The sequence below is a fragment of the Tamandua tetradactyla genome, chromosome 19, assembly GCF_023851605.1.
Source record: "Tamandua tetradactyla isolate mTamTet1 chromosome 19, mTamTet1.pri, whole genome shotgun sequence".
Classification (NCBI taxonomy): domain Eukaryota; kingdom Metazoa; phylum Chordata; class Mammalia; order Pilosa; family Myrmecophagidae; genus Tamandua; species Tamandua tetradactyla.
The window spans coordinates 10,553,067-10,567,852 of NC_135345.1; the positions used below are offsets into that span (position 1 = coordinate 10,553,067).

The 14,786-nt window shown below is 43.9% G+C and overlaps 1 protein-coding gene across 5 annotated transcripts in view; it reads right to left on the reverse strand.

The window, feature by feature from the left end:
- Positions 1–1,531: 1,531 nt before the first annotated feature.
- The window catches only part of HS3ST1 (heparan sulfate-glucosamine 3-sulfotransferase 1), a 38,738-nt gene continuing 25,483 nt past the window's right edge, over positions 1,532–14,786 (reverse strand). For all 5 annotated transcript variants that reach the window (XM_077136406.1, XM_077136402.1, XM_077136403.1 and 2 more), the window contains one exon: positions 1,532–3,402. In XM_077136406.1, the coding sequence (XP_076992521.1) occupies positions 2,346–3,293 (948 nt within the window). In that variant the 5' untranslated portion in view covers positions 3,294–3,402 and the 3' untranslated portion in view covers positions 1,532–2,345. The remainder of the gene's footprint in view (positions 3,403–14,786) is intronic.

Sequence of the window (14,786 nt, forward strand, 5' to 3'; positions counted from 1 at the left end):
CAATACTTATTGAATTTAGACCTATATGATTGTACTCTGGACACTCTTACCAGCAACTGTGCCAGCTCCAGCACCAAGGTCAATTCTCCAGCCCAGGATTCCTGCCCTTCCTCCTGTCCTGTTGTCAATCCCTTGTCCCAATAGTCCATGCTGCAACCACACCATTGCCAATGAGGTTCAGGCATTAATAGGTATTTTGCAAAGGGCATCCTCTCAAGAGTCAGAAAACTCACACTGGAATTTCCACTAAACCACCAAATTCCTGGGTGGCTTTGGACACATGATTGAACTTCTCTTGGCCTCTCATTTCTTAGCTCTAAAGTGGACCTGACAAAGGCAAGGTTCAATTATGTGCTGAATTGGCAAGCACTATGTAGGCTTCAACGTGCCATGTCAATGGGAAGCCTGCTACAAAGTCTTCTGCCAGTCCCTGTGGGGAGTTGGTTGTCAATAAGTTTCTCAAGAGGACGGCATAGGCTCTGTGGCCTGTGCACTGCCTGGGGTGGGGTGTGGGTCATGCTATGGTCAGTTCTGGCCAAAGATGCAGAAACATAACCTAGGTGACCCCTTCCCTGATAGAGCTGTTGAAGAAAACACTGGCTCTTTCTTTCCCCTTCCCTCTGGCTCAGGAGCCCTTCTTGAGATGGAAGAAGCAGGTCAGGAAGAAGTATCCCCTTGTTCAGGCCTTTCCTTTTGAGTTCAGGAAAAATTGAGTAGGAAAAAATAGTAATGATGATAATAATAGCCTGAGCTTTGGCTCTAAGTAAATGAGTGGCCTCCAAGTCCTGACTTTTAACTCGATGTGACCTTGAACAAGTTTGTGTTCTCTGGGCCTACTTTCTCTCAGTGGACTTCCTCAAAACCTACCTCCTGGGGTCGCTTGAGGAAATGTCAATGTGTTCTTATATGTAGGAGACAGTCAATAATGGCCAGTTGCTCTCTTCTTCCTATAAAGTATGTCAGGAAGCAGGTTTATTTTTATGTTCATATTTTCTGCTTTACCGTAATGAGTGTGCTTTGCTTTCATAATTAGAAAAAGCATCCAGTTTCCTTACTTCTGCAAAAGGTGGTGGTTGAGTGAAGAGTGCAGGAGAAAACTGAGTCTCAGTGGGACTTAAGGGACCACCTCCAACGACCCTGAAACTGAAATTGCAATCTCTTGCCCCTCAGGCTTCCTCATATGCTACCCTCCACTTTGTCCTACTCTCTTTCAATTTCAACCCCAGGGATTTTAAATTCTCATTCTTCTCCATGACTCCAAGTTCAGAGCTGATTTTTAAACATGCATATATATATATATATATATATATATATATATATATATATATATATATATGTCTCAATGTAAATGGATTCTATGTCTGGAAATGCAGATTGATCGTTCAAGAAACAGACAAACAGACTCCTGGCGAAAGCGAAAGGCTACCCTTTTGTTAGATTTCTACAGAATCTGGAGAATGTAGAGAAATATAGATTTTGCAATTCCTGCTTTCTATTCTAACTGGTGTTCAGAAGGTCCTTTGGCACATGGGGCAAAGCACCCAACCCCAAGGTCATGGATAATACCTTCAAGGTTTTGGCACCTTTATTACAGCTTTGCCTATTGCTGAGGTGGGGAATAAGTGCAAATAGTCTTTGGGGTGAAGATGGATCACAAGGCGTCTTTTTTGACAATTATTTACTCCTTCCCCACTCTCATTACTGCTTGTCCATTTTGATTTTACACGGGGTTAAAACAACACTCAGGAATCTGTTGGAGTTGGGAATGGGCAAAACTACCACTTCCTAGGATCACGGAGAATCTCAGTGAAGATAAATTTTATGATGTAAGGAAAAAATAAATATGACCACAGTGAGACATTAAAACTTAAAAAGAGCATGCAGAAAGGAGAGAGAGGAGAGAGCAGAGTAAGAGCCATGAAAAAAACATCTTTTTAAGTAACAAAGGGGTATAGATTTTACAAATGAGAGCAGCACAGAAAGCTATTTTGAGTTGGGGGAATGCTAATTATGCTTAAAAAAAAAAAGACAGGGTCTCCAAAAAAATCTTTTCTTTTCTTTTTTTTTTTTGCAGGGAAATATTTTAGTTCCTTCATATAGAGACATATTACACAATGTTAACAACCATGAAAAACAATACAAAATGCCCTCAATTTAACAAGTAGAAAAATATAACTAGTATATATGGCAATTGTGAATCTAATACTGTACAGAAGTAATTTATGGATTTTACAAATAAATTATAGCTTAAATGCCTTTTAAAATTCTTTTTCCAGCCCCCTCCCCCACCCCAGATGTACACGATAACTTACAATAGGAAAGGTTCCGAGCCTAGCTTATTGCAATCAGTGCCACTCAAATGTTCTGCCGACAAGCTGAAAGAATTTCTTATTTGGCTCGTGAAAATATTCATGCAGTTTACTGAGCAGTTTGGGATCGACATGAGGGTGGGCCCGGCCCTTGGACTCGTGTAAGCAGCGGTCCCGGCCGCTGTCCCGCAGGCAGTAAAAACCCTTGGTTTTGTTAAAATAGAAGTTCGAGGCATTGATCTGCGGCGACAGCTTCAGGAACCGCTCGACCTTCTGGATCTCGGGGAAAGGGTCCCTGATGAGCTGGTCGCCGTCGACGATGTGGACGCGGTGCAGAGGGAAGAAGCGCAGCCAGTTCTGCATGTGCACGTAGTAGAGGCTGCGGTTGAGCGCCTTGTAGTCCACGTTGAGGCGGCCGTCGCGCACCAGGAACTCCTCGATGGACGGGTAGGGCTTGCGCTTCTGCACGTGGTTGTAGAACACTTGGGTGTAGTCGGACAGCACGCGCTCCGACGGGTCTCGCAGGATGAGCAGCAGCCGGATGGACGGGTCCATGCTGTGCACCCGCTCAGGCACTTTGGGCGACGTGAAGTACGCGGGCGTCTTTTCCACCGTGAGTTGATGCGGGTAGGAGAAGGGCATCTGGCTAAGGTACCAGCCTAGCCCGTGGCTGTAGTGCTCCTCCCAGTCGAAGAAGTGCACCTCGTTCTCCGCGGCCGCCACATCGGGGTGCAGGCTGAGCATCTCCAGCAGCGCACGGGTGCCACCCTTGCGCACGCCGATGATGATGGTCTGCGGCAGCTGCTGGACGGAGCCGTTGGGGGCCGCGCCGTCTCTGAGGTCGTCCTGGAGGGTCGCTGCTTTTCTCAGAAGCTCCTGCTGGCGGGGCTGCCCGGAGGCCTCGGGCCCGGGGATGGCAGGGCGGGAAGGCACGAGCTGGGGCTGGGCCACCAGCAGCACGGCGCCCAGGAGCAGTGCGGCCATGCTGGACACCAGGGCGCCTTCACACGGCCCGGTGCCGCAGGGTCATGAAGTGCTGCCGCAGGGGACGCCTCTCGGTCAGTAACGCATGGACCTCACAGGCCGCCAGTTACTAGGAAAGAAAGGAGGGAAATGTTAACCCCAAATAAACCCAGGGCTTCTTGTGCGAAAGCTCTGCAGTGGCGTGGGCAAGGCCATTCACCTCCCTGGACCTCCCCCATTGGCTTCATTCTATAAAGCTGGCACTCGGCAAACTTTTCCTGAAAAGGACCAGCTGGTGGTTGCCGCAACTATAACTCCACAGCCTGCTGGTCTAAAGTGGCCAGAGACAATACATAAAGGAATGCGTGTGGCTGTGCTCCAAGAAAACTTTATTTATGGACACTGAAATTTGGATTTCGTATGATTTTCACTTGTGTGAGATATTATGATTTTTTCCCCAAATTTTAAATGTCCAGCCCTTTGGTCATACAAAAGCAGAGTCATATTTGCTCCTAGGCATAGTTTGTGACCCTTGTTATAATAGAGAGGTTTGGAAAGGTCTTTGGACCTCAGTAAACATGAGTGAAATATTTTACTATGGGTCAGCCCAGGCATAGAGGCAGGTGATATCCAAGCAGACATTGTCCCTGACCTCGAGGGGCTTCTAATCTGATAGGGCAGGTGACCCTGTCTGGAAAATTTGGTGATTGGCTCCAATTCTTCATACGCTATATATATATATATATATCCTTGCGGTCAATGGTCAGTTGTGCCAGATGTGTGCATCCCAGCAACTTATTTGGGCTTGGCCAGCAGAGTGTGGGCAAGAGTGACAATGTCCCAAGTCTTCAGCCTTGGTCTTAAGAGGCCTTTGTGTTTCCACTTGTCATCGCCATGAGAGGTATGTGTCCTGTCCAGCTGCTGGTCCCAGGAAGGCAAGGAGAGACACGTGCAGCGGAGCTGTCCCATGAGCCCTCAGATTGTAGTGTCATTACACGAGCTCCTGAGTGAGAGGCATGATTGTGGCTTTAAGCCACTGAGTATTGGGGGTGGTTTGTACTGTAGCATTAATTTGGCAAAGGCTAACTGATGTGACCTGACTATGGGCATCAGCATGGCATGTGTGACGATCATAATACATCAGGGTCCAATGCAACACACGTCCGTTCTGTCTAGAACCCCTGGGGTGGATCATGGTAGAGGAGATATTTGAAATGGACTTAGAGGAATGGACAGGTGAGGCTACTACAAAGAGCAAAACTCTCATGTGGAAAAAGCTTTAATATTTAGAAAGTGTTCTCACAATGTTCATTCTCAATACAGTCTTGTCATCACCATGTCATAGAGGAGGGTTTGCTGCCCAAAACCTAGTCAAAGGTAGAGTCCAAATTCAGAACTCCCTTTCCAAAGCCTGCCTCCCTTCTACTGAATTCACTTCGTCTTCATGACCCATCAGTAATACCCTCCATTTAGGAGTTAAAGTCCCTTGAGGACGTACAGACACTGCTGAGCTAGAAACAGTGAGGGTCCCTAAGATGGATGTGTCATGCTTTATGTTTTCAAGGAGATGATAAACGACAATAGGTGTCTGACACTCCTTGCCAAAAAAAAAGAGAATGAAAGCTCTTATTTCAGCAGTGCCTATTTAAACACATTGAGGGAAGAGTTAGAAATAGGCCTGGCTTGGGGACTGTGGGATTTACAAGTCAGTGAAAATGTTCTTCATCAAGAAGACCCATCATTTTCTTTATACTCCAGGGGCAGGTTTCAAGTTCACTTCCTTAGTTCGAGACTTGTCCAGATGCATAAACAAAGAACAAAATCCAGGACATGCATTTTTGTGATCAAACCAGTCAATCTAACTCCCTCAGATATTAGTTAAATTAACTGCTTTGAAAATTTATATTAAAGAGCAAGCAATTAAACACATGCTAGCCTTTAGAGAATCATAGAACCCTGGAAATGGGACTTGAGAGATCAGCTGACAACTCTTTAAGAAAAAAATATGTGTAGGGAGGGATGACCCAGCAAGATGTGGCTTAAGGTTCGGTCTATTGATTAGATGAGCTCAATTTAATGACCATTTACTTTAGTCAACTGAGTATTTCAGTATGTTTCAATCAAGTTCCACTTTTTTCTCAATTGTCCATGTGGGTCTACCAAGTAGACATGGTGCACTTGCTTATAACACATCTAATGTTTGTGTGTGTGTGTATGTGTGTGTGTGGCAGGGAGTGGGGTGCATGGAGGAAGGGAGAGAGCAACTAGCACATACCTGACAGCTTGCTATACTCTGTGAAGCAGCATTGCTTGCCCCATCTTATAGTTCTGCATTCAGATGCAGGAAACAATGGCAGGCCCAAATCACTCAACCCGTAACTGATAGAGGCAGAGGCCGTATCTAAAATTAATATTGTCTGTTCACTCTCTTTCCACTCAATCGTGGGATGTCTTGGTTAACACAGTGCACACCTGAGATTTTTTTCCCTAAAGGAGAACTGCAAGCAGACAGCTGAAAAGAACCTAAATATAGTTTGTCCTTTAAAAAAGAAAAGGGAGGAGGTTAATAGTTTAAAAGTGCCTGGTTTCTACTTTAGTACTTTCCAAAAATATATTTACTTATGTCTAGGACCTGCTTCTTGTTCCAAAAAGATATGCGGTAGATGGGGGAAAAATATCTCATTGCTAAGGTTCCATGCACACATATACTACAAGCAATATATTCATCTCTAATATATACTGGACACACAGTGGTCCTGAGCAGTCACCTCCCTTCATGGTTGTAGCATTTGGACTTTCCAGTGGCACAGCCAGAGTGCCTGGGCCTTTCAGTCACACTTTCAGGGAAGAAAAAAATCACATGAACCTATAAGTCAGAACATCTGGGCCACACTGATCTAAGCAGTGAGGTGAACAACATTAGAGCAGCAGGGAGTCATTTAGTCCCTGCCTTTCATTTTATAGAGGAAGAGGCCCGGAGACAACTTGCTCAAGGTCACATAGAAAAATTGGGGACCAGAACTTTTGCTCCTGATGGCCATCTCTGTATTCTTTCTGCAGGGAGTCCTATCTTCCAAGCCTGCCTGTGGCCTTAACCTAAAATAATGAGGACACTGAGGTCCTGAACAGAAAGACCCAAAGAAAACTGTCCAGCTCCAACCCACTACCAATTCCAGGGTCAGCTGATACTCAGGCTACCTGCAGCAGGGGACAACACATTCGTTGTTCAATTCAACAGAAGGGTCAAAAGGAATGACACCAGCTATGGAGTGAAGAGTCCTGTCTCTCATTTTGACCTGAGTCAAAGTGACTTCATCTCTCTCTTAGCTTCAGTTTCTTCATCAGTGAAACAGTTGTAATTCCACAACTGGCCAGCTGCCTTATTTGGCTGCTTTGAACAAGAAATGAAATCATATATATCAGTGTCAACCAACAGAAATATAAGGTAAGCCACACATGCACTTGCAAATTGTACCTCATTTCAGGCCCAGACACTCTGGCTATCCACTGGGAAGTCCAAATGCTCCCATCATGAAGGGAGGTGGCTCCTCATGATCACTGTGTGTCCAATATTAGAGATGAATATATTGCTTGTAGTGTATGTGTGCATGGAACCTTAGCAATGAGATACATTGTAGTATATATGCAGCATATGTGCAATATTTTAAAAAGTAAATATATATATATTTTTTATTTAAACTAATATACCTGAAATATTATCATTCTAATGCATCATTTATATAAAAATTAGTGTTGTTTTGCATTATTGTTTTCTGTACCACATCTTCAAAACCCAGCAGGTATTTATCCTTACAGCACAGCTGGGTTTGGACTAGCCACATTTCAAGTGCTCTTTGGCCTCATGTGGCGGGTAGAGGCTAAGGACAGCATGGAGACAAGAGCACTAAACTCAACGGCAGTTCTTAATCTGAAAGTTATTGAAAAGTAGAGAGAACACTCTTCATAGTAAGATACCTACCAACTGAGAGATTAGGAGCTTCTTGAACAGGAAAAGGACAAGGGAGGCATATTTGAACTTGCAGTCATTACAAAGACGACTTCACATTCTCCCTTAACAATTTTGAGTAAATAGTGTGGAGCCCTGAGCTGTCATGGGCAAGAACAAAGAATGCTCTAGAGCCTGGTGCTGTGGCCACATCCCCTGAACACGGCTCCCATCTGAGCCACCTGCTCCAGAGCAGACACCAAGCTGGTAACATCACATACATGGTTCTCTGTAATCCTCATTACAAGTCCTCCAGACAACACAGGTAAGAAACTGAGGTTTGTAGAAGGTAAATGTTTTGCAAGTGAGAGGCATAGCCACGATTTAAACCGAGTCTGAGCAGCCAAAGCTAGGGACCTCATTGTCCCTTTCAGTCTCCGGAAATGCTCAGTTAGCACGCAAGTAGTTGCTATGCCCCTTGTTTTCATTCTTTACTACTTCTGTACACTCACACCTGTACCGATGCTTTGATGAGGGATGGAATTTTTTTGAAGGTTTCTGACTTGCTAAGATGGGCAAAATGAACCTCTTCTCTCCCTTTGTAGTTCAGTTAATAGGTCCCAAAGAGAGATCCAGTCCCACCTCTGTTTACTTCCTTTATCGGGGAGGCTATTTTCTCTGTCCTGCAGGGATAACTACGCTGTGCGTTTCAACAATTCAAAAGATAAGCATCCTTCCCGACAGCAACACGAGGCTTCCTTGGGACCCACAGTGAAGATGAGAACACGAGGGAGGGTCTGCAGGATTTTTCCAGAAGGAAGCTCCTCTTGCACTTGGAGCTCAGTCCAAAATCCTTCCTAACCCTGGGATGAGACAGCTGCCCTCTGACCTCACATCTATTCTGCTCCCTCCAGTCAAGCTCCAGCCTCACTCCCTTCTCTTTGAAAGCACAACATTGGCCGCTCCTTCTGCATGGAATGCTGTGTCCTGGGCATTCTGCCTCTGGCTCTTCCTTGTCATTCAGAATTTATTTCAAATGCTTGGCTTTCCCTGCACCATGAGCCCAGCCCCCCTCTTTTAATCATTTTCTTTGATATCACCCCTTTGTATAGTCCCCAGATGCTATCAGTTCTTACATCTGTCTCTCCACTCAGCCAAGTACATTTCAGAGCCTCCCTGTCTGTGCCCTTCTTCTCTCTGCATCTGCCAGGGCCTGAGATTCTGTTTGGTGCATGAACTTGGGGAATGCAGTAGACAGTTAGGCAAGTGGTTGAAAGCTACAGGGAAAGGACTTTAATGTAATAGAAAGACAAACATAACCCTTAAGTCTGGGTCTAAAAGAGATAGTGAGCATCCCATCCCTGGAGAGTCAAGCAGACACTTGATGTTGAAAGGGGATTCAAAATGTCTAGTGGTTGGGAAAGATCACCTGAGAGGCTGGAAAATATGATAATTAAAAAAGGAGGGGAAGCTATGCAATAACTATTTTAATTTCCTCCTTAAGTCTTCTGATTGCATAAATCACATCATGACCTAGATTTCAAAAGTAATTAAGTATAATATATTCACTCAGTCCCATCGCTGGAACATATTCACGAATAAAATGAAATAACTAGAATATTTCACGAGAGGTAAATTTAGTGCATTGGGAACAGTGAAGCCTGCATTCTCTCTGTCTGCAGGACACATTTCCAGTTGCTCAACCAGAGATGGTGGCAGAGGTGGTACAAGGCAAGCATCTCTACTCAGGAAACAGGGATGATGGAACTCTAAGAAGTAGCTATTCTCATATTATTGTCATTGCATTGTAGTTTTTTAAAATGATGAGAAGGTGACGAAGAGAAATGTAGAAGTAAATGAGTTTACAGTCAGACAGGTCTAGGCTACAGTTCTTACAGTAAAGTAACCTCAAATAAGTTTCTTATCTCTCTGGATCTCAACATAAAATTCTGCAAAATAGGCTAACACACCATATGGATATTGTCACGATTAAGTGAGCCACACATGCCCAATATATAACAGAGTGCCTGGCACACAAGAGGCATTCAAACAAATATTATTGGCCTGCCCTTCTCCCCATGATGGGCATGGAAACATGCTCTTAAAGGTTAAGTAGCCTACTCAAGATCACAAAGCAAAAAAATGTCAAAACTCAAATTGTTACAGGCCATCTCCAAGGCTGGGGCTGTGCTTTTCTTCGCTTTGAATGGTGATGCTCCGGCATGGGCCATGGGAGTACATTCTGGGCTTGTTCATGATGAGGCAGTAGAAAGTATGTGATCTCGCATTCTGCAATGCTTGGGTGTGGAGTGACTTAATTTTCCAGAATGTCCTAAAAACTCAATAAAGACACTATGAGCCACAAAACTGTCATTTCTCATCCAACCAAACTTCTGGACACTCAACAAACAGTATAAGATTATTTGTTCATCTTTATAAGTCAAACCTGGTCTTCCTTTTCATCTTTGTACCAGTGTTTAAGCACAGGTTGCAGTGGTGTCAAATTTACATCCTTGGCAGGTCATCTTCAACACCCCAAAATAGAAAACACATTTAGCTTGTGCCTGTCAGCCTACCAAAGGACACTGATATTTCAAGATCTACATAAATATTTATTTTGCTGAAATTGCCTACACATGACACTCGTCACCAAATGATGACATTCAGTTTGTTTGGATTTCCTTATGGTAATTGCCATGAGGTGGGCTTGGATGGACAAAGTTCAGGTAGAAAGGACGAAAGGTCAGATCACACAATGGTAATGAATTTCAGTGGGGCACCTTCACTGTCTGAAGGAGTAAAGAAAGTACAATCCGCCTTGAAAAATAGGAAGACCCTTCAAATACCTTCTCCTCCCATCTTCCTATGCCCCTTGCATCCGCTATACTCCTGAGAAGGTTCTGGATAAGGAGCTGCCAGTAGGAGGAGACTACATCTTCCCTCCAGTGGTTCTCAGCCTTGGCTGCCCCTCAGGATTACCCAGTGCTCTGCTTCACAAAGGTACCTGTACACCAGTTACCTGGGGATCTGGTGGAAAACGTAGATTATTATCCAAGAGGTCTGGGAGAGGCCTGAGGTTCTGCATTTCTCACAAGCTCCTGGGGGAGCTGGTCGCTGGTCCATCTACCAAAGCCCTGGGGGACTTAAAGGCCCATGCCCATTCTGATCGCATTTCCTTAGCCTGGGCAAGGGTGTGGGTATGGTGCCTTGGATTATTTTTTTTTCTTTTTTCTATTTTGTGGTGGTTTGCTAATTCCAGGATGGAAACCAATTGTGGTAGACAAAATAGAGAGGAAACAGCCTGGCAGTAGACGGGTTATTAGTATGGGAGCTGGGGCCTAGGAGGGTTGAAGATGCTGGAATTAACAGAAGCTTTAGGGCCAAAACACCTGGGCTCAAACCTCAGCTCTATACCTTAAAATCCACCAGACAGTCCTGAAACACAGTTAAAGTTCTAATGCATTGCCCCACATATTTATGTTGAGGATTAAATAAAAGAGTATATGTGGAGTGCTCAGTATATTGCCTGGTCCAATGCAAGACCAGAAAACATCATAGCTATTTTGGTCCCTAATACCATATATATATATGGTATTATATATATATAATGCTGTGCAGTATAAATGGGATCAGGGCAGATAATTAGTCAAACACATCTGTTCATTATCCACAGTACTGCAGTGACTCAGCAGGGGTTTAAGGAAGAAAGGACAATGACCTAGAAGTGATCCAGGCTTGCTCCCTTCTCAGGAGGTACACACAGTAGGTCCTTCATACCTGCCACCTGAATGAATGAGGGGCAATCAGGTGTGTGCAGCAGCAAGATGCCAGGGAGGGAAGCGGAGGCGAGTTTCTTTTCAACATGCTCAACTGGCATTGCCGTGCAGAGAAGCAGCCATGACCTAAATAAATCCTTCATTAGAAGTAAAAAAGCCCTGGCAGAGTTCTGTGATGGAGGGCGAACAGGGCCACTCTTAGTTCTCAGTGAGGCTGGGTAGCAAAGGGGGCAGTGCTAGCAGGCAGGAGACAGGGGCTCGGCTGCCTGAGCCCATCCGGGGTGTGTGGCTGGCTTTGGTCTGCACATGGACCTGGTCACTACTCAGGAGGTGCTGATACAGCTGCAGCAACCTCCTTGGTTGGCAAAAACAGTTGTCCATCACCCCACAGGTAGCTAGCGCCCATGAATCCCATGCATTTCCCCAGAAATGGTCAGGAAAGACATAGAGGCATTATAGGCTGAAGGGCCATGAACCATCATCTTGACCTGTCTTATCATTTTGCAGAGGCGGAAACTGAGGCCAGTAGTGTAGGGATGAACTGACTATGAAATCAGTCTCCTGATTCCCATTCCACTGGATTGCAACCACCAAGAACATCTATGCATCTTGTGTATTGGGGCAGGAAAGACTGGGATAATTTGCAGTCAAAAATAAGTATGTGAAAACCAAAGGACATCTTTTCCTGGATGGACAAAGGTGAAGAGAAGGTTTTTCTTCTCATTTCTTGGACCAACCCTCGAAAGAAATAGGAAAGAAAAGGAATTTGCCTGGGGCCTCTTTATGCTTGCATGGCTTTCCAGGGATAGCACACAACTGTCTGGAATTCAGGAAGGTGGCATCAGGTGAGATGCCGGAGAGTTGGGGACTGTGACAAGCAGCAGTGTCTATGGCCTGTCTAAAATGGACAGCAGGTAAATGTCCTTTAGTCAACTCAGCAGGTGAATGTTGTCGGAAACAAGGAACCATGTGGTCTGATCTTCAAGTTTTTCAATATTTAACTATGGATATTTCGATAAAATCTCCTGATTTTTATGAATGAAGTAAATGGATATTAGTTGCAAAATACAATGAAGGTGAGAAAAAAAAAAAAAAACAGAGTGGAAGGCAAGTCTTCAAAGATTGATGCAAGCAGTCTATTTGAGACCTAGAGTCTCTACCCAATTAAACTTTTCCTGTACCCAATTAAACTTTTCCAAAACATTCACAATGTTTCCTGGGCCTATAGAAATAATCCAGTGACTGCCCTCGGGGCACAGTGGTTTTGTGCAATCCATAGAAAGGCAGTATTTGGGCACAGTCTTAGAAGAGACCTAGGATTTGCTTGATAGTAAGTCCTACAGTGGTGTTCCAGATGGGAGTTTGCAACAAAAGAGGGCTGGGCACAGTGAAAGGACTCCACCTATACTGGGGTTTGTGGCAGGACACAGGCCATGGGTGGTTGGGGGGAGGAGAGTAGCAGAGAAAAGGGTGCACAAGCCAGGAGACACTAATACTGGGGAGGTTGCTGCTTCCTGTTAAAGACTTTTGAATATAGTATAGGAAAAATAGCCAAGTCACTGCAATAGATTCATCTTGAGCTTGAACCAGATAACGCCCCTTACAGGTTTCAATTTGGGGCAAGATAGTAGAATATCTTGGAACCCTCTGCTCAGATCTGGCCCATGAACTTGCCTTGATATTCCTTTTGTACATGTGACATCTTGCTTTAGCATGATCATTAAAAAAAAACAAAAACATTTAACTGAGCACTTAGTATTGCCAGGCATGGTGACAAACTTAGCCACGAGAAAGCCACATCCACGCCTGCAAGGAGCCTGGTGGGAAAACAGGCATGGAAACAAAGTATGGGTCTTAATTTTATATTGTCCAGTGTTTCCCTTTCTGAATTAAGTTGCTGTTTGTGTGATAGCCCCAAATAAAAGAATAGTGCTTGCTTTACTTTTTCTCTCCTGTCCTTCACACAGACGTACACATCATCGCAATTTTCATTTTTCCTTTAGTTGAAGAATTTGAAAAACCTTATGTAGATTGGATATTCTTTATTTCTGAAGCTTCAGGTTTTATAAAATGAATTAGTCTTTCTTAACACCACTGCTTTATGCTTGAAATTATCTATAATGAATTTACTTTAAACATGGGATACCTGTTTCAGTCTCTCAGTAATCTTGACATTTTAGAGGCCATTTAATCTATCAAGAGGAACGAAACCTATTTTGCACTTGACATAACTGTCTCTGTGATCACATCTTTTGTTATAATTTCATGATCTTCAGATCAAATACGACGGTATATGCTAAGTTAAATCATCATCTCCTAGATCATTGATTCTCTCTGAATGCTGATACAAAATGATTTATATTTGATACTTTTAAATGTTATTCATTTATTATTAAACAAAATATTTGAAACAAGCTGGCATCGGGGAAGAGAAATTCAGAAACAGTCAACATGAATTAAAGGAGTTCAGAGGAGTGGCTGCTGGTGAAGAGTGAGGGCTCAGGTCCCCGCTGTGTCTAACTTCCTCCACGTAGCCATGGGCAAACCACCCGACATCCGTGCACCTTGATTCCTCATCTGAAACATGGGGCTGGCAACTGTGACAACTCGATAGGTTTATTGTGAGGATTGAAGGAGGTATTACTACAAAAAGTGCAAAGGGGAGGACCCGGCATAGAGAAAACTCTCATTCGATGTCACTGTGCTGGTTTGAAATTGTTACGTGCACCAGAAAAGCCATGTTCTTCGAATGCAATCTTGTGAACGCATACCTACTGTGTGTTGGGGATCTTTTGATTAGGTTGTTTCTGTGGAGCTGTGGCCCACCCAATTCGAGGTGGGGCCTAATGCTCTTACCTGAGTCCTGTATGAAGAGAATAAAAGGCAGAAAACACAGAGAAAGCTAAGAGCGAATACACAGAGCAGAGAGGTGACAGACACTAGGAGACAGAAAATGTCCCAGGAGATGCAAAGCTAAGAGATGAAATCCAGAGTAAGTCCCAGAGATGCTAGGAAAGAACCCACAGATGCTTGGAGAGGCACAATGTCCCAGGAGAGGTCAAAGGGCCCAGAGGAGCTGAGAGAGCCATTTTGGAAGCCAACCCAGGAGAGAAGGGCCAGTAGACACTGCCATGTACTTTTCTACATGACAGAGTTATCCAACTGGACTTTCTTGAGTAAAAGTATCTTCTTGTTGATGCTTTAATTTGGACATTTCCATGGCCTTAGAACTGTAAATTTGTAGCCTAATAAATCCCCTTTGTAAAAGCCAACCCATTTCTGTATATTGCATTCTGGCAGCATTAGCAAACTGAAACAGTCAGTTTCTGTATTTGTCAGAGCTCTGTCTTCCACTGTTGTAGCTAATAAAGGTCCTAATCAGGTAACTGATATTGCTGACACACAGATAATTTGAGACACATAAAACACATCTCTACCAAGTCTTCCAGCAAGAAAGTGGTGCCAAGCTGGGAGTAAGGAGCTGAGTGTCTAGTCTGGAGCTCGGCCCTGACTTCTGTGTGACCTTGAGCATGCCATAAACATACTCTGAGCTGCAGCATCCTTGTTTACAAGGGGAAATGACTGATTTATAGATTCTATGATTATATGCCATTTTATATCTATCTCAAGCGCAATGTCATTTGAGAATTAAGAAACACACTTCTCTGTCTTGATGGGATAATATTAATCACAATTCTAAACATCAACAACAAAAAATTACTACTCAAAATAAGTCCCAAATTTTTACCTCTTGTTCCAGCATCAGACTAACTTTTCATAAGATACAGCAAG